Source organism: Asterias amurensis, chromosome 19 (assembly GCF_032118995.1).
Source record: "Asterias amurensis chromosome 19, ASM3211899v1".
Lineage (NCBI taxonomy): Eukaryota > Metazoa > Echinodermata > Asteroidea > Forcipulatida > Asteriidae > Asterias > Asterias amurensis.
This window is the reverse complement of record NC_092666.1, coordinates 13,569,399-13,594,761: the sequence shown is the minus strand read 5'-3', so window position 1 is coordinate 13,594,761 and position 25,363 is coordinate 13,569,399. Positions and strand designations below refer to the sequence as shown.

The 25,363-nt window shown below is 37.3% G+C and overlaps 2 protein-coding genes across 4 annotated transcripts in view; one reads left to right on the top strand and one right to left on the bottom strand.

The window, feature by feature from the left end:
• The window catches only part of LOC139951478 (uncharacterized), a 46,370-nt gene extending 40,217 nt beyond the window's left edge, over positions 1–6,153 (bottom strand). The window contains exons 1-2 of the mRNA XM_071950390.1: positions 5,782–6,153; positions 3,791–3,893 (exon numbers count right to left, since the gene is read on the bottom strand). Of these exons, the coding sequence (XP_071806491.1) occupies positions 3,791–3,893; positions 5,782–5,965 (287 nt within the window). The 5' untranslated portion in view covers positions 5,966–6,153. The remainder of the gene's footprint in view (positions 1–3,790; positions 3,894–5,781) is intronic.
• Positions 6,154–15,861: 9,708 nt separating this feature from the next.
• Positions 15,862–23,175, top strand: LOC139951736 (uncharacterized protein CXorf65 homolog). Of its 3 annotated transcripts, none has more exons than XM_071950799.1 (6): positions 15,862–16,133; positions 16,340–16,428; positions 17,343–17,429; positions 18,281–18,397; positions 20,024–20,098; positions 21,642–23,175. In XM_071950799.1, the coding sequence occupies exons 2-6, from the start codon at positions 16,404–16,406 to the stop codon at positions 21,785–21,787; spliced, it is 450 nt and encodes a 149-aa protein (XP_071806900.1). In that variant the 5' UTR covers positions 15,862–16,133; positions 16,340–16,403; the 3' UTR covers positions 21,788–23,175. The 3 variants fall into 3 exon arrangements, with proteins under 3 accessions (XP_071806900.1, XP_071806899.1, XP_071806898.1); XM_071950798.1 differs by having other exon boundaries at positions 15,863–16,133; positions 16,328–16,428; XM_071950797.1 differs by having other exon boundaries at positions 15,863–16,428; positions 21,642–23,174.
• Positions 23,176–25,363: the final 2,188 nt, after the last annotated feature.

Below are 25,363 nucleotides of genomic sequence, written 5' to 3'. Positions count from 1 at the left end.
ACCAATAGGTTTTAGCCAGGATTTGGAACGCGTGCGCGTTGAGTACTGGCAACGCAAACATAACCGAGGTTTTTGCCAGGATCTGGTAAAAGGGAGCTCCAATCTGCTGGAAACATAAAAACTAGGTGTCCACTTTTTTTACTACAATACATTTGTTTCCAATGTACAATGTAGCCCTAAATGACAGATAAGACAAGTTTAGCCAATGTTTTAGTAAGGATTTGCTAAGGGAGTAGCCACATTTGCTTGAAACATAAAAACTGGGTGTACAAATTGTTCACTTACAGTACATTCATTTTGATGTAAATGACAGACAAAACAGGGTGTCCAAATTTAAAACAGGGTGTTCAAAGACACCCTGGCACCCTTGTAGTTAAAATAGTATGGGCATAACATTTTAATAACAATGCCCTTTTATCATGAGGAGAGTTGACTGTATGAAGCTAGCAAAATGGAGGCCCTTTCAATACAAATATTAAGGTCTGCAATAACATGAAGGCAATGGTCTCTGTTCCCCTAGTCTTGGCCTTGGTGCCCCATCAAAAGTTTTTCCTTTGTGATTTTCCAATGGTGTGCCCTTTTCAAAAATAAAAACGACCTTGCCCTCTCAGAGATGAATAATCTTAGGCCTGAATATTACGGTCTGCCATAAACCACTCACAAAGATCAACAAAATAGGGAAACTGATAACATAGGACTATATCAGTTGATAGAGCACTGGAACATTTTCTTTCTCGATTTGAACCAAACATAATTATACAAATTGTTTCCATTGTGGTTTATTTCTCATCACTCATTAGATTTTTCACGATAAAAGATGTAGGCCTACATGAATGCCCTTCAAAGTGTTCATAGAGATTTAAGAGCATAACATTGAGCAAACTCTGAAGTCTTGAATTTCGTGGTTTTGTTCGTTCTTTGTTTTTTTTTCAAAATGCCTCAATCCACTCATAATAGGTACTTAGTTCGGCCGGAAAGTAATTTCATTTGACAATGTAAAAGAGCACTGATATTATTATGCACCTATAATATTACAAAGATTTAAATATTTCGTACAGTGTCGTACTGAATCTCATTTCTGCTTTGTGTGTGTTTGTTTGTTTTGGGGTTTTTTTTTTTAGGAGGTGTTGCTGTGCTCTCACCAAATTCCTACTTGATGTTGAGGCTACAATAAGGTTATTTGGTGAGTCTCAGTGACCTTATGAATGAGAGTCAAATGTGACATCAGCGTCAGAAAGAAACGCCTCAATAATTGAGTCTGGGGTCATCCAAACTTCTTTCTTTGGTTAAAGGCAGTGGACACTATTGGTAATTACTCAAAATAACTGTTAGCATAAAACCTTTCTTAATTATTGGTGACGAGTCATGGGGAGAGGTTGATGGTTAAAACATTGTGAGAAACGGCTCCCTCTGAAGTGCCATAGTTTTCGAGAAAGAAGTAAATTTCGACAAATTTGATTTCGAGACCTCAGATTTAGAACTTGAGGTCTCGAAATCAACTATCTAAACGCACACAACCTCGTTTGACAGGGGTGTTTTTTTCTTTCATTATTATCTCGCAAGTTCGATGACCGATTGAGCTCAAATTTTCACAGGTTTGTTATTTTATGCATATGTTGAGATACACCAACTGTGAAGGCTAGTTTTTTACAATTACCAATGGTGTCCACTGCGGCCCTGCCTTTAAAGCAAAATATCATAACTGCTTCAGTGTCTACCACTTGCGACTCTTGAAAGAACAGCCCAATGAAATTATTTTTACATTACAGGGAACGATTTCATCCAGCAATTTTGCATGCACAATATTTCACTGCACAGTGATTGCTAATATTGAGTAGCAATGATTTTTGAGTAGCAACTGACATTTTGCATAGCATTTCGCTCTGCTAGGCAGTGGACACTTTGGTAATTACTCAAAATAATTCTAAGCATAAAACCTTTTGTGGTAACGAGTAATGGGGAGAGGTTGATAGTATAAAACATTGTGAGAAACAGCTCCCTCTGAAGTATGAATGTAGTTTTAGAGAAAGAAGCAATTTTCCACGAATTTGATTTAGAGACCTCAGATTTAGAATTTGAGGTCTCAAAATCAAGCATGTGAAAGCACACAACTTTATGTTTTTTTTTTTCATTATTATCTCGCAACTTCGATGTCCGATTGAGCTCAAATTTTCACAGACTTTGTTATTTTATGCATTTAAAAAATGTTTGTTGAGATACACCAACAGGGGTCGAAATTAAGTGTATTTCCATGGTAGTCAGCAGGGCTAGTGACCAATAATTTTTAGTAGCCCTGATTAGATTTTGGTAGCCCGAAAGACACATTATGTCTCGCGTCACGGCTCAAACTTTACAATACACCAATAACATAGTTCTTTATTGTTTGTGATGATGATTTTTGCATTATTTTTCCACTAGCCCGTCGGGCTATCAAACTGGAAAAATGAGTAGCCCGGCTGTAAATCTGGTAGTCCCGGGCTAGCGGGCTAGTGGCAATTTCGACCCCTGACCAACTTTGGAGACTAACTAGTCTTTGACAATTACCAATAGTGTCCAAGTGGGTTTAAATTGTTCACAGCATATTACATTTACGGACTTGAGCAGTCCAATAGATTAGATTAGTGCAAGCCTAAAAACAGCATCCACTACAAACCGATCCTTAAGCAGGAAGTCAACAAGGGGCTCGAGTACGTGAAAGTGCCTAAGGTTCCACTTTCCTCCACAATTTTAAGCTGCAATGTAGGACTGGAACCTTTTATCCTCGAGTCATTTTATCTTCAACAAGTCTGGGACTTCTTCAGTCAAGTTTTATCTGATTAAGAGGGCAAGGCCATTCAACAGAGTTTTTCCCATTGGAAGATCAGTATTAAAGGGACACATTGCCTTGGAGCGGGCGAGTTGGTCTATGACAAGTGTTTGAAACCGTTTTATGCATCACTAGAAAGATATAATGCTTCACACAACTTGCCCAATCCAAGGCAACGTGTCCCTTTAAATTCTATGGGAAAGTTTTGAATGGGCACCAAGGACAAGATCAGTGCAACATTAAATGCCTATTTTGTTGAGCTACAAAATTAAAGACAAGACTAAAAAGCTTAATGCCCACCCTAATAAGACATCAAAATACAACTGCTTGTACACTACGTGGCATCTTCGTGAGCCCAATTTCTTAGAGCTACACAAAATAATATTGCTTTTAAACAAATTTCTGCTTAGCAGATGAATAGGATACCAGCCACAGATTGCATGTGACATGGTAGTTTGGCTTGACCGAATTCTGGTTAGCATAATTTCATTGTGCTTCTAAGCTACTTTTTGCTCAGCTCTTTGAAATTGGGCCAAGGCCTAATACTGTTGATCCAATGTGTCAAAAGGCAGTGAAACACCATTGTGGGTAAAAAACAGCAATCGAGCCTGTCAGATTGAATTTTTGAATTGTGTTGGAATTTAAGTAGGATTTGAAACTTTGCATGGTGGAAATAAGATAGAAGAGTTTGCGGTAACACCATGTAATAACTATCTCTAAATGAGTTGGGGGTGGTTCTCGGCAACGTTTAAGGAAGGCTAGGTTATTTATGAGTTTAGAACGTCTTAAAACGATCAGAGCATACTGATCGAAACGTCGAGTTAATCCAACTGTTCTTTTCAGAACCACCCCAACTCATTTAGAGATAGTTATTACATGGTGTTACCGCAAACTCTTCTAATGTGTTGGAATTTGTTTTCCTCTAAAAAGGTTTTTCAGCGCTTAGCGCAAATTCCACACTAAGCAAACTATCTGCAAACTTACTAGTATCCAGCAGAGCACTGTATGCAGGCAGTGGCATTGGGATCCCAGTAGCTCCCTGCATTACATCCTGCTGTGCAGTCAGCACTGTTACAGTCACACACACCTAGGCAGAAGAAAACAGACAAAAGTAATAAACAACAAATTGTAATTAAACAAAATTCTAAAGCCTACAGACCATGCAACATTGTTTAAAACATTTATGATCAATACATAATCAACATCTACTCAGACATATCAATCAGTTTAACTAATTGATATGTAGACAGTACAGTTGGGTGCGAGTTGACTCGGGTATATATACCGAGTTTAAAACCAATATGACTAAGGTACTCATTTTTTTAGTACAAGTTGACTTGGGTATGACGAGTTGACCCGTGTCCGGTTGGACTGTCAGACAATTTGAACCTTTGGGTCACTTTGTACCTAACAAAGTTGGTCACTTTTACCTTGCCAATAATGATCATTTGGTACCGTCAGTCGAGTAACTTTGTACCCTCAGACAAGTCACTTCGTAAATTCCATAGCTGCGTCAGTCTACTGGTTTTTTGTCAGTAGAATCTTACCTTTGTAATATTGCTCTCTTTTTCATCAAATCAAATGTAATTTTAAGTCCCCTTTTTCCTTTTTTGTCAATCCAAACGAGTGTAATTGATTTGTTTTCTGGAGGCTTCTTGTTTTGTTCAGATTTTTAAAGCTAAGTTTCAATAGATTTATACAGTTGTTTGTTAAAAGCAGTGGACACTATTGGTAATTACTCAAAATAATTATTGGCATCAAACCTTACTTGGTATCGAGTAGAGAGGTTGGTGGTATACAACATTGTAAGAATCGGCTCCCTCTGAAGTGGAGTAGTTTTCGAGAAAGAAGTAATTTTCCACGAATTTGATTTCGAGACCTCAGATTAAGAATTTGAAGTCTCGAAATCAAGCATCTGAAAGCACACAACTCCGTGTGACAATGGTGGTGTTTCTTTCATTATTATCTCGCAAGTTCGACGACCGATTGAGCTCAAACTTTCACAGGTTTCTTACTTTATGCATATGATAAGATACACTAAGCGAGAAGACTGGTCTTTGACAATTCCCAATAGTGTCCACTGTCTTTAATCTTGTTGATGCCACCCTTCATAGATTTTAAATGTTGGTGCGTGGCTGTACTGTTTTGTCCTTAAAAAAAACAAGCTTTCTTTTTTAACTGTGTACACAAAACTTGATTGCAATATTTGTTATCATTCATTTTGTCTTTCGTCATCAACATTGTTTTTTTGTTTATGTATTTCACTGACAAATCACTGATTATCTCCCTTATGAATTGGGGCCCAGTCATGCCAACACATTGAGTTCACCTTTTCACACTTTGGTGGCGGCATGACCCTCGCGAAACGAGGCAGAAATCCTAAGCTAGTCCGAAGTACAAAGTGTTCAAGGCATGAAGTGACCTGCAGCCGGTTTCACAAAACGCGAGGATTAATCCTACCTCAGGTTAGGACGAGTAACCCGTCCTAACTTAGGATGGGTTTAATGCGTCCTACGCCTTTGGATACGGAACTTAACTCCACGTCCCAAGTCCTAAGATTAATCACCGTTGTTTTAAGTATGAACATGATGAATGATTAAGATGAATTGATTCATGCATGATCTAGCACTTTGTAAATAAATAATAATAATATTAATAACAACATTAATTAGGGGGCCTATTACTTTGAGTACAATTTTACTCTGAATGAAAAGACAATTTATTTTGCAGTAAAAGATCGACCAGAACTTCAGCCACACAAACAAACAGAAAAAACAAAGCACAGTGGTTTTATGAGCCTCCATGCTTTTAAATCTTTTTACTGCAATTTGATTTGACATGACATACATGTACCTTGTTCAATGTCATTGACATTCCATTGCATTGCATATTATTGTTGTCATTACGAAACATGACACTATTCCAACTAAAATTCGTATTAAAATGCTGTATTTTCTCTCATTACAATAACTCACCATCTACTCCACCAGTTGCTACAACTCCATACACGAACAAAACGACAAATATCTTCCAAAACAGGCTCATTTGCAGTGACGAAAGTTTACATTTTCTGTGCGAATTTGTGTGGGACGGTGCGGTGTTTTGCACGGTACATCGCAAGCCGTTGGCTCCCGTTTCAACGTGGTGGTTGGGCTCCATATTTTTGGTGGCCAACTCCACAGTTTTTCTGAGTTTCAGAGAGTTAAAACACCTCTCTACGTTTCACTTATAATATCCACGTGTCTTCAGTTCATCTTGGTTCCATTTCTGTTGCAAATATCCATCGTCCTGCGATGATTTTCTGTATAAAAGTTCCGTTTGGTGAGGTGGTTTTAAAAAAAACTTGCACTAACTTTACGCACCAATTATCAATGAACTATTTTGAATAGCTTAGGGGGTCACATGTTACGTCATTGTCGTTATGGTTCCACCACGCTATCTCGTGCACACACACACACGTAATGACTTCCAGGCCCAATGTCTTGAATGGGGTGGCAAAATACACAACTTTTAACAAAGGAATGTGAAGTATTGTGTAACAATGAAAATCTAACTGTTGTGATAAACAAGGGATTTTATCATCGACTGGTTTAGTTTATTTTTAATCAATCGACTTCTTGTATTACCAATGGTGATAATATTATTGGAAATAGGGCACTGCCCAAGGTTTGACAAAAATAAATTGACAATCGTGTGAGTGTATGATAGACCCTCTGGAATGGCTTTGTGCAGCTAACTTTATAAGTTATCATGACCAAACATTTTTGTTAATTCGGGTGTGTATTTAATCAGTCAATTTAATGTGTATTTTTGATGGCGCAAAATCAATGTTCAATCCAAGAAAGACTCGGGCATAATGTCTCTGGTACTGTACTAGCCGCAAGGATCAAGAGACCGGTGTCAGATGCAATTATGTCCGCTATGCAATACTGTCCGCTCCGGACACTTTTGCATATGCAATCGTGTCCGGGGCTATGCAAAACCGTCAGGGCGGACATGTCCATGACTACTAAGTTTGTGCGCGCGTAAGCGAGCGTCCATGCACTGAACCTACCTACATGTACATGTATTAATTATGCAGCATGAATATTCACGTAACTTTAAACATTGTCCATTTTAAGACGTTTGCAAATTTTTCAAACATTCTTTCTTCAGCTACCTTGAGCCATCCGCTCATCAGGTACAACTGTAAACAATGTCATTTTTAAGACATTTGCAAATTATTCAAACATGCTTTTATTTCAGCTACCTTGAGCCATCCGCTCATCAGGTACAACTTTAAACATTGTCCATTTTAAGACATTTGCAAATTATTCAAACATGCTTTCATTTCAGCAACCTTGAGCCATCCGCTCATCAGTTACCACTTTGAACATTGTCCATTTTAAGACATTTGCAAATTATTCAAACATGCTTTCATTTCAGCTACCTTGAGCCATCAGCTCATCAGGTACATCTTTAAACATTGTCCATTTTAAGACATTTGCAAATTATTCAAACATTCTTTCATTTCAGCTACCTTGAGCCATCTGCTCATTAGGTACATCTTTTAACATTGTCCAATTTAAGACATTTACAAATTATTCAAACATTCTTTCATTTCAGCTACCTTGAACCATCCACTCATCAGGTACAACTTTAAACATTGTCCATTTTAAGACATTTGCAAATTATTCAAACATGCTTTCATTTCAGCTACCTTGAGCCATCCGCTCAGCAGGTACAACTTTCAACATTGTCCATTTTAAGACCTTTGCAAATTGTTCAAACATGCTTTCATTTCAGCTACCTTGAGCCATCCGCTGATCAAGTACAACTTTAAACATTGTCCAATTTAAGACATTTACAAATTATTCAAACATTCTTTCATTTCAGCTACCTTGAGACATCCGCTCATCAGGTATATCTTTAAACATTGTCCATTTTAAGACCTTGGCAAATTATTCAAACATGCTTTCATTTCAGCAACCTTGAGCCATCCGCTCATCAGGTACAACTTTAAACATTGTCCATTTTAAGACATTTGCAAATTATTCCAACATTCTTTCATTTCAGCAACCTTGAGCCATCCGCTCATCAGGTACAACTTTAAACATTGTCCATTTTAAGACATTTGCAAATTATTCAAACATGCTTTCATTTCAGCAACCTTGAGCCATCCGCTCATCAGGTACAACTTTAAACATTGTCCATTTTAAGACATTTGCAAATTATTCAAGCATGCTTTCATTTCAGCTACCTTGAACCATCCACTCATCAGGTACAACTTTAAACATTGTCCATTTTAAGACCTTGGCAAATTATTCAAACATGCTTTCATTTCAGCTACCTTGAGCCATCCGCTCATCAGGCACATCTTTAAACATTGTCCATTTTAAGACCTTTGCAAATTATTCAAACATTCTTTCATTTCAGCTACCTTGAGCCATCCGCTCATCAGGTACAACTTTAAACATTGTCCATTTTAAGACCTTTGCAAATTATTCAATAATAATAATAATAATAATAATAATAATAATAATAATAATAATAATAATAATAATAATAATAATAATAATAATAATAATAATAATAATAATAATAATAATAATAATAATAATAATAATAATAATAATAATAATAATAATAATAATAATAATAATAATAATAATAATAATAATAATAATAATAATAATAATAATAATAATAATAATAATAATAATAATAATAATAATAATAATAATAATAATAATAATAATAATAATAATAATAATAAGACTTGTAATGCGCACATATCCACCCTGCTGGGTGTTCAAGGCGCAGTAAACCAAAACAAAACAAAACAAAAACACAACACAAAGAAAAACAGACACAACAAAATTAGTCATTGAAAACCTGTGACATAAGATAAGTTTTGAGAAGAGACTTGAATTTTGCGGTACAAAGACAAGATCGACGATTAAGTGGTAGAGAGTTCCAGATGCGTGGTGCGGCTACAGAAAAAGACCTGTCTAACCATGAGTGTCGAGACTTGGGTTCAATGAGGAGAAGCATGGAACTTGATCGAAGATTCCTTGATGGAGTGTAAACTTGAAGCAGTTCAGAAATATAGTGGGGAGCCTTGCCATTTAGAGCTTTGTGGACAATGAGCATCAGCTTGAAGATGATTCGTTGAGAGATAGGGAGCCAGTGTAGTTGTTTCAAACATTCTTTCATTTCAGCTACCTTGAGCCATCCGCTCTTCAGGTACAACTTTAAACATTGTCCATTTTAAGACATTTGCAAATTATTCAAACATGCTTTCATTTCAGCTACCTTGAGCCATCCGCTCTTCAGGTACAACTTTAAACATTGTCCATTTTAAGACATTTGCAAATTATTCAAACATGCTTTCATTTCAGCTACCTTGAGCCATCCGCTCTTCAGGTACAACTTTAAACATTGTCCATTTTAAGACATTTGCAAATTATTCAAACGTTCTTTCATTTCAGCTACCTTGAGCCATCTGCTCATCAGGTACAACTTTAAACATTGTCCATTTTAAGACATTTGCAAATTATTCAAACATTCTTTCATTTCAGCAACCTTGAGCCATCCGCTCATCAGGTACATCTTTAAACATTGTCCATTTTAAGACATTTGCAAATTATTCAAACATGCTTTCATTTCAGCAACCTTGAGCCATCCGCTCATCAGGTACAACTTTAAACATTGTTCATTTTAAGACATTTGCAAATTATTCAAACATGCTTTCATTTCAGCAACCTTGAGCCATCCGCTGATCAAGTACAACTTTAAACATTGTCCATTTTAAGACCTTTGCAAATTATTCAAACATTCTTTCAATTCAGGTATCTTGAGCCATCCGCTGATCAGGTACAACTTTAAACAGTGTCCATTTTAAGACCTTTGCAATTTATTAAAACATGCTTTCATTTAAGCAACCTTGAGCCATCCGCTCTTCAGGTACAACTTTAAACATTGTCCATTTTAAGACATTTGCAAATTATTCAAACATGCTTTCATTTCAGCAACCTTGAGCCATCCGCTCATCAGGTACATCTTTAAACAATGTCGTTTTCAAGACATTTGCAAATTATTCAAACATTCTTTCATTTCAGCTACCTTGAGCCATCCACTCATCAGGTACAACTTTAAACATTGTCAATTTTAAGACATTTGCAAATTATTCAAACATGCTTTCATTTCAGCAACCTTGAGCCATCCGCTCATCAGGTACAACTTTAAACATTGTCTATTTTAAGACCTTTGCAATTTATTCAAACATTCTTTCATTTCAGCAACCTTGAGCCATCCGCTGATCAAGTACATCTTTAAACATTGTCCATTTTAAGACCTTGGCAAATTATTCAAACATTCTTTCATTTCAGCTACCTTGAGCATCCGCTCATCAGGTACAACTTTTAACATTGTCCATTTTAAGACATTTGCAAATTATTCAAACATGCTTTCATTTCAGCTACCTTAAGACATCCGCTCATCAGGTATATCTTTAAACATTGTCCATTTTAAGACCTTGGCAAATTATTCAAACATGCTTTCATTTCAGCTACCTTGAGCCATCCGCTCATCAGGTACATCTTTAAACATTGTCCATTTTAAGACCTTTGCAAATTATTCAAACATGATTAATTTCAGCTACCTTGAGCTCATCAGGTACAACTTTTAACATTGTCCATTTTAAGACATTTGCAAATTCAAACATTCTTTCATTTCAGCTACCTTGAGCCATCCGCTCATCAGGTACAACTTTAAACATTGTCCATTTTAAGACCTTTGCAAATTATTCAAACATGCTTTCATTTCAGCTACCTTGAGCCCGCCCATCGGGTACAACTTTAAACAATGTCATTTTTAAGACATTTGCAAATGTTTCAAACATTCTTTCATTTCAGCAACCTTGAGCCATCCGCTCTTCAGGTACAACTTTAAACATTGTCATTTTTAAGACATTTGCAAATTATTCAAACATGCTTTCATTTCAGCTACCTTGAGCCATCCGCTCATCAGGTACAACTTTAGACATTGTCATTGTTTATGACCTTTGCACATTTTAGTAAACATTCTTTCATTTGAGCTACCTTGAGCCCGCCCATCGGGTACAACTTTTAACATTGTCCATATTAAGACATTAATATGTCGTCGACTAACACGGTTGGCCATTTATGGGAGTCAAATGTAAAAGGAAAACCATGTAATTTAGAGGCAAGTTTGTGTGGATCATTATATTCTACTTTTAAAACATCTTTCCAACCATATGCATTTTATAACAAACGGTTACAAATGCTTTTTATAGACCAACTCGTCCGATCCAAGGCAACGTGTTCCTTTAAGCATGGAAGTAGAAATAGGCACCTACATGTGGTTTAAACAGTGCCAAAGTCGACGCGGGCATTGTATAGCATTGCGAGCTATTATATAGTAGGCCTATACATTCTTTAAGAAAGCAAAGCCCGAAAGTCCTTTATTTTGAAAGTAAGGTACTGGAATAATTGAAAGCCGGTCATTATAGCTTTTGAACGCGATCACTCGGGTATGACCAATAACACGCACACTCACCCTGGGGTTGCCGCTGCAACATTTAAACTGACAAACAATTTTGTAACTCTTAGTACGCATTAGAAATTTCTCAGCCTCCACCCTGCCGCCGTGAGTAATAAATTGTGACAACTGTGTATTCCGTGTGCCACACTTTTCAAAACTTATACGGTACAGTAAAATAACGGTACGAATACTCCTCTCAGTTCATAGTTTGTTAGCTCAATGTATATTTGGTTTGCGGTAACACCATGTGTGTATCTACTTGCCAGGTACAGTTGTTCTTAGGGAACTGTCTTGCTTGTTCTACTGCCGTGGAGTAGATAATCGGAGGTTCGGGAGACTTATCAGTTCTGAAAAGAACTGTCCTGCTTTTTAACTATTACCATGGCGGATGGTATAGAAATTAGACTGGACTACTACTTTAGCTTATAGGATCGTTATAACTGTACTGCCGCGGAGTCAGTTCTGAATTGGTCTCAACGTTTCGACTAGCTTGCTCTAGTCATCGTCAGGAGACTGTTAGCTCAAGATACCAAACGATACGCTTACCAACTGTTGAGTTGAGGCTATGGTCATCATTCTCTTGATCCATCAAGGGGAACGAAAGATGACAATTCCACTATGTTTTCGTTACCTGGTTATAAATTAATTACCAATAACAGAATTGATAAAATTGGTGGTGGCGTTGCCATTTATGTGCTGAATGACATTCAGTATAATATCCGTCAGGATCTCAACTATTCCAATAACTCAATTGAATCACTGTTTATTGAATTGAGACAAACGTCATCAAAAAACGTGATAATTGGTGTCTTATACAAACCTCCACAAGTTTCATATAATGATTTTATGTACCACTTCGATAATATAACTACCTGCATTTCTAATGAAAATAAACATTGTATTCTCTCTGGAGATCTAAATATTAATCTTCTAAATTATGATGATAATACCACTGCACAGAATTTTCTTGATACTATGTTTTCATACTCCTTTATTCCACTTATAGATAAACCCACAAGGGTAACCCGTCATTCGGCAACTTTAATTGATAATATTTACACTAGCATTCTACCCATACCAGACTCTGTTATATTAACTGCAGATATTACTGACCATTTTCCTATTTTAACTTCGATACCAATGATCAATGCTCACCCTAAGATCACTAAGAATGTCAGCTCTCGTTGTTATACTAAGGATAATTTAGAGAACTTAACATGTGATTTGAATTTAGCCGACTGGTCCCCTGTATTTAATACCCTAGATCCTAATATTGCTTTTAACAATTTTACGAATATATTTAATGAACATCACGACAAAAATGTCCCACTTAGAAATAAAAAGAAAAACAAAGCCAATCCTAAATCTCCCTGGGTAACACTATCCCTCCTGAAATCAATACAACTTAAAAATAGACTGTATCATAAATTCCTTTCTAAACGTAATGAAATAAATCATGCGAACTATATTAATGAAAAATATTCTAACCAGTGTTTTACGAACAGCTAAGAAGAAGTATTATTGCTTTCAATTTGAAAAAGAAAAAGCAAATATTAAGAATACTTGGAAAATAATAAACCGGGTTATTAATAAAAATTCCCTTCTACGAAAATTCCTGACATCACTGTTAATGGAAATTTAACTGATGACCCCCAAATTATACCCGAAAGTTTTAATAATTTCTTTGCAAACATAGGCCCTAATCTGGCTAAAAATATTCGTTTGTCTTGTATCTTATTTGCCGATGATTCAAATTTATTCTATAGTAACAAAAATATTAATGATTTGATTGACGTTGTTAATATTGACCTTGTTCTGATATCAGACTGGATAAAAGCAAACAAACTTTCGTTAAATGTCAAAAAAAACTAAGTGTATGTTGTTTACTAATTCTTTACGTTCATTACCAAGGGATGTTTTCATCGATAACAACAAGGTTACTGTAACAGATTGCACTAAATTTCTTGGTTTATATATTGATAATAATTTAACCTGGAACAACCACATCGATTATATATGTAAAATTCTTTCTAGAAACATTGGTGTTATCAACAGGCTCAAGTTTTATATACCTAAATATATCCTTTTATCCCTGTACAATACTTTAATATTGTCATATATTAATTACGGAATCTTAGCTTGGGGAAACTGTATTCAAAGATCAATGACTCGACTAGTTTTACTCCAAAAAAAGGCCCTAAGAATTATAAATCATAGCAGCTATCTAGCTCACTCCGACCCGCTTTTTCTACTAGATAACACACTCAAGGCAAACGACATATACAATTTCCAACTCGCTATCTTCATGTTTCAGTTAACAAAAAATGATCCACCGAACTGCATTTCGTCCATGTTTAACAGAAATAGGGACTTTCATGGATATTTAACTCGACAGGCCTCCGAATTTCATTTACCAATTGTACGGACAGCTCTGGCCAAAAAAAGTGTTAAATTTGAAGGGCCAAAATTGTGGAACTCCCTAGACAATACAACAAAAAAATCGTTATCTATTTCTACTTTAAAAACAAATTTAAACAGATTCTTCTTAGCAAGTATTCGAATTCATGAAATTTACCCATTTGTTATTGTTTGTCGTATTGTGACTCTCGCGTAGCTTATTATCATATTCATTCATTTTTCATTTAAAATTCACCTCTAATCTAACTATTATGTTACGTTATTTTTGTGTATGTACGTATTTTATTTAGCTTTCGTACTGTTTGTTTATAATCGTTCTTGTCATCATGTATCTTCATTGTTGTTTATGTTCACAGGGGACGCGCACTCGACAAGCTTTGCTTTTTGTGGGTCCCCTGCATCTCTAGGTGGTGTTATTCAAATGTTATTATTCTGATCTTTATATTTAAACATGCATAAATCATAATAAGTATAAACTGTATTCTGTTATGCCTTGAGATGAAATAAAGTAAAGTAAAGTAACGTAGAGCCGCCCAACCAATGCGCTCTGCTGCCGAATGCCACAGCAGCCCGGGACTCGAAGTCTGCTGCCGCCCAGGTGCTACGTGGTCGGCCTCACAACAATTCCAAATTCCCGCGGTTCCAATAGACCGATTGCACTACCAACGTTTACATGTGAGCACGTGACCTATAGTTGGTATAGAAAAAAACCCAATAATTCTTAAAGGAACACGTTGCCTTGACAAGCGTTTGTAACCGTTTATTATAAAATGCATATGGGTAGAAAGATGTTGTAAAAGTAGAATACAATGATCCACACAAACATGCCTCAAAATTGCGTGGTTTTCTTTTTACCCTGTCGACTAACACGGTCGGCCATTTATGGGAGTCAAAATTTTGACTCCCATATTGGCCGACCGTGATAGTTCGCGACGTAAAAGGAAAACCGTGCAATTTCGAGTGATACTTGTGTGGATCATTATATTCTACTTTTAAAACATCTTTCTAACCATATGCATTTCATAACAAACAGTTTCAAACGCTTTTAATAGACCAACTCGTCCGATGCAAGGCAACGTGTTCCTTTAAAGGAACACGTTGCCTTGGATCGGTCGAGTTGGTCTTTGACAAGCGTTTTTAACCGTTTATTATAAAATGCATATGGGTAGAAAGATGTTGTAAAAGTAGAATACAATGATCCACACAAACATGCCTCGAAATTGCACGGTTTTCCTTTTACCCTGTCGACTAACACGGTCGGCCATTATGGTAGTCAAAATTTTGACTCCCATAAATGGCCGACCGTGATAGTTTGCGACGTAAAAGGAAAACCACGCAATTTCGAGTGGTACTTGTGTGGATCATTATATTCTACTTTTAAAACATCTTTCTAACCATATGCATTTCATAACAAACGGTTTCAAACGCTTTTAATAGACCAACTCGTCCGATCCAATGCAACGTGTTCCTTTAATTCCCGCGGTTTCACACGCGACGGATCTACACGACGTCCAGCTGCGGTCATTGCAGAATGGTGACTGATATTTCATCAGTCGCCCTCTACGCTGGCAGCGATGCAAGTAGAGCGGGATATGGACCACGTGAAATTGGAGATCGTTGATTCAAATCCCACTCTAGTGAATTTGTCTTCGATCAGCCCCAAACTATTCAAGACAATTATAGCAAGTTCATGTGGTTTCAGTATAACTTTGAGAGTAATAAATAATTTTGTTAACAAAGATAGATGATATTTTACTCCCCCCCCCCCCCACCCAATCATCAAGTCCAAGTCCGTGTGGTTTCAGTATAACTTTGAGTGTAATAAATAATTTTGTTCAAAAAGATAGATCTATTTTTTAATTCCCCCCTCTCAAATTTGAAGAAGGCAAAGGGAAAGAAAAGACAATCCATAAAGACTTTTATAATTATTAAACGTGTTTACAGTTGATGCATTACAATTTCCGATGTACAGCATTATTTTACACCTCTACTCCAAATAATAGAAAGAAAGAAACCAGTAAATTGCTACTTTCGCCTATAGAGGGCGCTCTCACCATTTAACCCAACCCATTACACCTGTCGCGGTATTTTGTTTTGTGACCTTTGCCCGTGCAGTTGTGTTCCGTTTCCAGGCACTGGCTTTTGTGTACAGACTTACGTACTGCAATGTCATCCCACGCTGGGGCTATGGATCGATGGAGGAGTTATGTACAACGATAGTGAAATGTTGCAGACAGGATTTGGCATTCTTTGGCTTCGATGTGTACCCATTCAACTACGACTGTGTGTATGAGTCGGTGTGCTGGAGGAATTCAAAGAAATAGACGTACCACTTTAAAAAGAATGCGCCTTAATTAATTAAGTTGTAAGTTGAACTTAACGAGTACTGCAGTGACAGTGGACTTCGATTGTGTCTTCCAGTCTACCGTAGACCGTCGTATTTCTAATTCCACTTGATTTTTTTTTGTGGTTTGGACACAAACGATCGCAACCATGGGGGAAATTCTGACATCTTCGTGCACAGTTTTGTGAACCCTATAGCTATTCTATTCTTGTCAGTTGTTTTTACAGTAACCGAAAGAACTCATGCAGTTATAGCTTCTGTGCCGTGCCGTTCTGAACAACTACCTGAACAATGTTTATAACAGTGCGATTCGGAGGTAAGTTTTATTGTGATGTATACTTTCATTTTTACAATTGTTGTAATTATATTTGAAATAAAAATAGTGTAAACAATTAATAACTATATAATTAATAGTAATAAATTACAAGATCCTACTTTGTTTTGAAAGTATTTGAGTGGCCACAGAAACTTTTCATTCGATGCTGTTCACTCCCAAAGGAATTGAGAATTAAGATTCAGCAATGCTCAGTATTTGGCCAAACAACCTGGACTCTGTAAGCACCTTGCATCTTGCATCTTGCATTGTTGTACTCTCCCATAAGCATTGCTGCTGTCCTGGAGAGGGTGGGTTGCAATTTCCATTTGCGCTCTGTGCTTGTGCTTTCAAGATAGTGCTTATAAGGTGGTGATAATGTCAATTTGTCCTAAGAGGGATTGGTAGCTCCATCTTTCTTATAGCTGGCAGTGCTTCTCTTTGGAACCCGTTCAGATTGGTTGCAGTGACTGCAGCCACTGGTAGCCTGTTCCAAATCCTAACAGCTCTTGGGAAAGGGCTGTAGAGGTAGCAGTCAACTCTGGCGAATGGTTGCCTGTAGGTGTGGCTATGTTGATTTGTCTGGTTGTGTCGGCTTGATCGTCTGTTCTCTAGGATGATGTTTGGAGGAATTGTTATATTTATTTGGCCATGTAGTATCTTGTAGAGGATTTCGACCTGATGAAGGAGACGTCTGTCATGCACAAAAACCTGCTTAGCGCAGAAAAATGTTGCTAAACAGAAATAGGCTACCGCCCAAAATTCATAAAATAACATTGTTTGAACTGGTACCCCACTCAAGAAATTTGCTATACGCACCATTTTCTGCTTAACAGCTTTTGATTATTACCTTCTGCCGGCAAAAAAAACAATTTTTTTGATTTTTTTTTTTTTTTTCCCTTTCTGTCCGATTTCAGAGAAGGAGGAAGCATTGTTTAACCCAAACTGCCGGACCTTGCTGCTTCTTGAGAACATAAAGCAGAGATGCAATTGTGCAGAAGATGGTAAGACTGCAAATAATCTTGTTATACCTCGGTAACAAACTGTGAAGTTTGATTGGTCTAGAACCAATCATGTGACGTGCAACAAAAACGCATGTTACATGGCTCGGGGGTCGGGTTACATGAAAAGTGATGTACACCGGTGTACATCATCTTGATCGCTCCCAGTGTTGGTCGATTTCCAGCCCAGCGCTGTATACGACGAAACACCCGTGGGTTCGAGGGAACAGTCAGGAATTGTTTCTTGTTGGTCTGCTTATTAAACAATGAATACTCCGTCGTAATAATGTTTGAAGATAACAACAGAACTTTGAGAAGAGGAACATTAATGTTACCAAGGTATAACAAAACAATTGTTGCACGCTGTGATTGGGGTCCATGGGTTTTGTACACCCTCGGGGGAAAATGACACCCTCGGCTTCGCCTCGGGTGCCATTTCCCCCCTCGGGTGTACAAAACGCCATGGACCCCGTCACAGCGTGCAACAATTGTATAATGTTATGGCTTAGCGCTCTAGCGCATCAGACTCGGACAAGGGTATCTGAGTCATTAAAGTTGGGGCTCATATCCTGGCCAAGATGCTTGTGTCCTTGAGCTAGACATTTAACCATAAATTGCTCCTCTTCACCCAGGAGTAGATGAGAGTATAGAAATTTAATATATTTTATTTTAATTTTGTATTATTTTATTCAGTATTATTTTATCTAGTATGCGCAACGCCGTAATCAAGTCCCAAAAATCACTGGACTGAAAAAGGTTTAAAGGTTTCCATGTTGTCAAAATGAATATTAATTTTTGTCATAATGAATATTAATTTTTGTCATAATGAATGTTAATTTTTTGTTTTGTTGCAGTGGACGTTGACCTGTCAGACAATGAAGGGAATGTGAAACATCTCTGGGAGGCTCCACTACGATATGCAAATGAGGTGCTGAAAGAGCGGGAAACCCTCGTACTTGTACGAGTCGAAAGTAAGTTGAGCCTTGAAATCAGACTAGGGCATACAAAGGAAATCACTTTGGGGAAGTTAGGGTTATGAAATTGTTTTTAACCTTTCACCGATGTGTATTAAAATCACCTGGAAGTGGTATTTTGTCAAAATAAAGCTTTTGTCACTAAGATATGTGTTTTGATGAGTGGAATGTGAATAAACAGTTAACTAAGGTTCTCAAAAATTAGTTCTCATTTTATTTACAAATTTAAGAGTAGGCCCCGACCCGAGAGGGCGCTGTTCGTGACGTCAATCGAGGCGCGATGTTTGAAGAGAAAATGTGTAGTCTGCCCCCATACACTACACCTGGGTACCTGATCGGTATGATGCCTACATACAGAACTACAGTCCCGGAGCAGACTGCACGCACTATGGCTGCTGTGCGGACGGTCCACTCGGATTACCCTGCACGATACGATGAATCGCAAGCTAAAAACATGCCCTCAAAGTTCAAAGTTACCCAAATTTTGTCCTGTTTGGCATACGCTCCTTTGGGTTTGTCACATCTTTTAGGTACCTTCTTTGACTTCCCACTCTGGAAAAGTTGTTAGGATGGCGTCATGTTTTAGAATAACTTTTCTCTTCATGTCAAATTGTGGTGCCTCGATTGACGTCACAAAGGGGTAGGCGGAGTCAGACCCCCAACCAACTTTATCTATTTTTTAAACATAGAAAACAGGACAAACGATTACTAAAAATTTTTTTTTTTTATTGTTCATAAGCGTATACTCTTATGTTTGAAAAAAAACAAAAAAACTCTATTTCCAGGTGACTTTAACTTATCTTTACCTTTGCACCAACGTGAATTAAGCACTGTCTCTGTACTTTCCCGAACCTGTTAAGGGAATTAACAAACAATTTTGGTTTGCCAAATTCTGTGCAAAGGCCCCACCACAGATAAACCCGGTTTCAAAAACTTGGAATTGTGAAACAAAAACCCACAGGCAAATCACTTGGGTGGGATTCAAACCCACAACCTTTGCTTTGCTAGAATTTGAACCCATGACCTTTGTTTTGCTAGAGCAGATGTTCAACTAGCAAAGCAACGACCCCCACCCCAAGTAATTTGCCTGTGTTTTTTCACAGGACATGGGAAACTACTGAGTTTAAAGTGCTGACCTGCTGTGGATTAGAACATGATGCAAAAAAAAACAAAAAAACCTAAACAACATAACGAAGTTAGGGTTAAATTGAGTTTCTTCTTTGGTGCTTTGAACTACATGTATAGACGTTGTGACCTGTGACATCACTTGTTTACAAAAGAGCCACCAAGCCTAGACTTCCTGCAGGCACGATTTGTACACAGCCTAATGAAACAAATAATAAAATCTTGCACTGTCTAATTCTTATCAACTTTTGATATGATGAAAGGGGGCAAATCGCAAAACTTGTCCAGCTTTTACTTTCATAATTCTTGGATGTATGTCTATATGTGGAAATTATGACACAAAATGTAAACTTTCCCTAATGACCTGTGCAGTATTGTGCCTGCCAGAATACTCAAACAATGTACAAGGTCACACTTATTGTAAACAAAGTTCACATGGTCTATATCAACCCATGTCTTACCAGTTCATCGTTGATTTTTTTTTCTTTCTCAATGTAGAAAACGAAGGCAGCCAGAAACCCCACTACATTCCACTGTTAAACGACATCCAAGCAATTGATGCAGCCTTTTTGGGTAAGATCTTTCTTCTTAGTTCTTTGTTTGTTATGGACCGTTCCGGCTTTCCACTAAGCTCCACCTACCGCGCACGTGAGCAAGACACGTGTACGAGCACTCCCAATGACATTCTGCACGATTCAGCCGCGCGTGCCAAATATACGCGCACGCATGACCGAGTTTGTCCGACCACAATCATTGCTGTGATTGGTCAAATGGGTGAACGCGCACAGTTTGATTGACAGGCCGGATCGGTTCATTGTGCACGGAACCTATGGCTTAATGTCCACTAATCCGAAGGACAAAACAATTACGGTAAACATCTTTTGCTCTAGGACACAAGCACCACGACCAGGACTGGAACCACTCTGCTGATCAGAAACACCAGAGTTGTGGTGTGCTTAAAGCCATTGGACCCTTTCGGTAAACAGCGTTGTCCAAGGCCCACACTTTGTGTACCACAACTTCTATATCAAATAACAAACCTGTGAAAATTTAGGCTCAATCGGTCATCGGAGTCGGGAGAAAACAACGGAAAAACCCACCCTTGTTTCCGCGCGTTTCGCCGTGTCATTACATGTGTTTGAAATATATCCGTAATTCTCGTTAACGAGAATTTATATTGTTTTGCTGTTTTCTCAAAAAGTAAAGCATTTCATGGAATAATATTTCAAGAGAAGTCTTTCACCATTGCCTTCTGTAAACCCTGTAAGTTATTTGTAAATCTGTGAACTTTTATTTTTTTTTCTGAACCGAAAGGGTCCAATGGCTTTAAAGACACTGGACACTATTGGTAATTGTCAAAGACCAGTCTTCTTACTTAGTGTATCTCAACATATACATACAATAACAAACCTGTGAAAATTTGAGCTCCATTGGTCGTTGAAGTTGCGAAATAATAATGAAAAAACACAAAAAACTTGTCACACGAAGTTGTGTGCATTTAGATGGTTGATTTCAAGACCTAAAATTCTAAATCTGAGGTCTCGAAGTCAAATTCTTGGAAAATTACTTATTTCTCGAAAACTACGTCACTTCAGAGGGAGCTGTTTCTCACAATGTTTTATACTATCAACAGCTTCCCATTACTTGTTACCAATTAAGGTTTGATGCTAATGATAATTATGAAGATAAATGACGAATTACCAATTGTGTCCACTGCCTTTAAGTGTTAGAAAACTAGTTCAACAATAGCACATTATTAGAAATAATCAGATAAAAATGCTTTACATTGGTGCCCTGGTCATTGGGTCAATAACATTCATGTAATATTTATCCGCTTTCTAGGGAGTATATACAGCACTGGGCCGCCATGGCACTCCAAAGGCTTATCAAAAATAATATTAACCTCTACCCTCGCATGTACGAATTTATACTCCTGGGTGAAGAGAAGCAGTTATAGTAAAGCATCTTGCTCAAAGACAAAGGGATCGGGTATTAAACCCACACTCTGATGACTCAACCACAAGAACTTGAAGTCAAGGTGCTAAACAACTCAGCCATGACACCCTAAAGACATTTTGTTCCTTTAAGTAATTGCGTTCCTTTTTTTTCTCCCCAGCACGTCTTTCCACAAAGGAACACTCCGGTTCTGGGAGTGCCAAGGGCTCAAGGAGGAAACATGGGAAGAAAGATGCATCCAATAAAAGTTCCCGCCCTGGTGTCAAGTCGACCACGCCCACTGGAAGGAAGGGGTCGAAACGCTAAGGCCCTCCCCCCAAATCACTTTGTGACTGAAGGACATGCAATCACAAGGTTGTTGGTGCGAATCCTCAAGCTAACTGCTGATTTCACAATGACTGAAATAAGTATTGTCGTCCAGTTACTGGATCACAATTTCTTGATTTGTGTAAAATTCATAATCATAGACGTTAAGACAATGTTTGTATGAGAGAGACATGGCTGTTGCCAGCTTGGTGTTTATATCCCCTTGTTGGAGTTTGCTCAGTTCCCTTGTTTGGAAGATCATCTAAATAAACAAACAAATCACTGTGTGTGTTTATTATCGGATGCAAACAAAAACTGTACTGTTTCAGACTTGAGATCAAGTCTAACCTGCCACTCAAAATCTCTTACCTGAGTGTTTAGGGAAGCTGTCATAATTTTGTGCATATTTTGATGTTGTTTTGTTTCTTACGTTAACAATTTTGTAAAGTGGGTGGATGATGGGTCTATACTTCTGTATCCGTTTGAAAATCTAGTTTTACACTGTTGAATTCCTGGGCCCAATTTCATAGAGCTGCTAAGCACAAAAATTTCCATAGCATCAAGTTTGTGCCTTGATAAAAACAGAATTACCCAACCAAATTTCCACGTGATTTTCAGGATAAGCAAAAAACACCTGAATACCAGTAACAAGCAATATGCAACAAATGGAAATTTGGTTGGTAATCCTGTTTTTATCAAGAAAGAAATTTCATGCTGAGCAAACTTTTGTGCTAAGCAGCTCTATGAAATTGGGCCCTGATTAGTTTGTTCAATGATAGACTGCATATTTTGCATTAAATAAATACAAATTCCGAAACAAAAATACTTCCAAGTCACTACAAAATAGCTTGCTGGTCTGAAAGTACTATTCCTCATTAAAAAATGTATCCAGTGATATCATTTCATCACTGGTTATTTCACTGTCAAAGAAAAATGCAGTTTTGTATTGTTTTTAAGCGGTGGTCCAACAACTATCAAGGTCTGCCCGTCATTTTAAAATTATTACCATTTTGCTCTCGTTTTTCGTGGGCAAAATATTGTAAACTGGTTGTTGGAATTATTAAAATAAAAATAAAAATTATTATGTTTATTCCCCTGTGATGAAGGTAATAAAATAATGTTAATACTGAAACTGAATTTAACCTTTGCTTTCATTCCTAGTTTCAGGTAATTTCGATTTACACGAACAAATTTTACTGATAATATTTCTTGTGAATGTGACCTTCATTTAAATAATGGGTCGTGTAATAGACTTATGAGGGTTCGGGGCTGTTTTAATATCAATCTTAAATAATGTCTAGTCTTCATTGGAATTATGGAATAACTTTAACACTTAACAATAAATCTGGAAAAGTTTCCGTATGGCGCCACCACTTTTTCATTAGATATGAAATAATGTATATTATATAGTATCTAATTCACCTCAATGAGATATCCCTTTTTGTAAAAATGAGTGGAAAAGTGGTGGCGCTATACGGAAAGTTATCTATAAATATTATCAAAGTTACTTAAAATAAATGACTGTATGAGAGCAAATAAATGATCAAAACATTTCCTAAAAGAAAACGACTTGAATAGGATAACTTTCCGTATGGCGCCACCACTTTTTCACTCATTTTTACAAAAAGTGATATCTCATTGAGGTAAATAAGCCCAAAGCTCAATCGGAAGACATTCACCTTAATCAAGATCAAATACACCTACATGTTATGCCCAATTTCATGAAGTTTATTTTTTAGCAGAAAATACTGCTCACCCAAATATATTTGCTAAGTTACAAATAAGTTGGGCTCCAGTCGCAACACTAAACGTTTATGCTTATAGGGCTTTATAAAAACTTGGCCCTGGCCATATGGACTTATAGCCCCTACAACCATTCAGGAGCACTGTACAAATTATCAAAATGATAAACTTCCCTGACGAAGCATGAATCTGTACAAAATTAATCGGCGTTTTGCGAGGCTCTAAACCCCAACCCTTGAAGATATCTAAATAAATTGTGAGGAAGAGTTTCACAAGAGGGCGCCCCGTAAAACTTACTCCGCGTTTCCGATTACGTGTAGATTGAACCAAGAGCTATCCTGTTACATAGCTCTATGGACTGAAACGTTTATTCTACCATTCTCATAACCCCGTTTCATATTTTTATCAACATACAATGTTATGGTTTGCATTGGGATAAAGAATGTATGATGATACATCATGTTGCTTTTCACATGGTGGATGCATATCAGGCACGTGATCTTAAAGGCAGTGGAAACTATTGGTAATTACTCAAAATAATTATTAGCATAAAACCTTTCTTGGTGACGAGTAATGGGGAGAGGTTGATGGTATAAAACCTTGTGAGAAACAGCTCCCTCTGAAGTGCCATAGTTTTCGAGAAAGAAGTAATTTTCCACGAATTTGATTTCAAGACCTCAAGTTTAGAACTTGAGGTCTCGAAATCAACCATCTAAACGCACAGAACTTCGTGTGACAAGGGTGTTTTTTTTTCATTATTATCTCGCAAGTTCGATGACCAATTGAGCTCAAACTTCCACAGGTTTGTTATTTTATGCAGATGTTGAGATACACCAACTGTGAAGGCTAGTCTTTGACAATTACCAATAGTGTCCACTGGCTTTAAAGAAACTCCACCTTAAAATTAAATACTTAAGTTTGGGATAGCTCTCTGTCAACGTATAATGCTGATTTATAAGCAAATTTATCGAGAAATTATAAACAAATCACGATGGTGACATTTTCAGCCGAATACAGTGTCTATACTTGTTGTTGAGAAAAAAACGGCGAAAACCCCTAACCAGCTAAAGGTATTTTAGCAGGAGCATCCATGTACGTTTATCGAGGTGACAGCGGGTACCAACCGCATCTCTGGTCGCAGCATTCACGAACCGGACACCAACCCTTAGACATCTGAGAAACAATTCATGCTTGTTCGACTCTCAGATTCCAATATTTGTATTGACTTCTAATCAACGGGTCATCTTAGATGATGATGGCTTCTCAGGATGCTACTACAACTATAGCGTACAATCTTTATAACAAGAAGACAATCGGATATAAGTTGCACCTTTAAGTTTTGTTTAAAGCCATTGGACACTTTCGGTAAACAGTATTGTCCAAAGGCCCAAACTTCGTGCATCGCAACGTTTATATAAAATAACAAACCTGTGAAAATTTAGTCTCAATCAGTCATCGGAGTCGGGAGAAAATAATGGGGGAAAAACCCACCCTTGTTTCCGCACGTTTCACCGTGTCATGACATGTGTTTAAAATAACTCCGTAATTCTCGATAACGAGAATTGATAATTGTTTTAATGTTTTCTCGAAAAGTAAAGCATTTCATGGAATAATATTTCAAGAGAAGTCTTTCACCATTACCTTCTGTAAACCCTGTAAGTTATTTGTAAATCTGTGAACTTTTTTTTTCTGTGCCGAAAGTGTCCAATGGCTTCAACCAATTACACCAAAGTAAAACCATTAAGGCCTTTCTTTTATAAAGGGTGAGTTGCCTTGGATCAGTCGAGTTGGTCCACGAAAAGCGTTTGAAACTGTTTGTTATAAAATGCATAA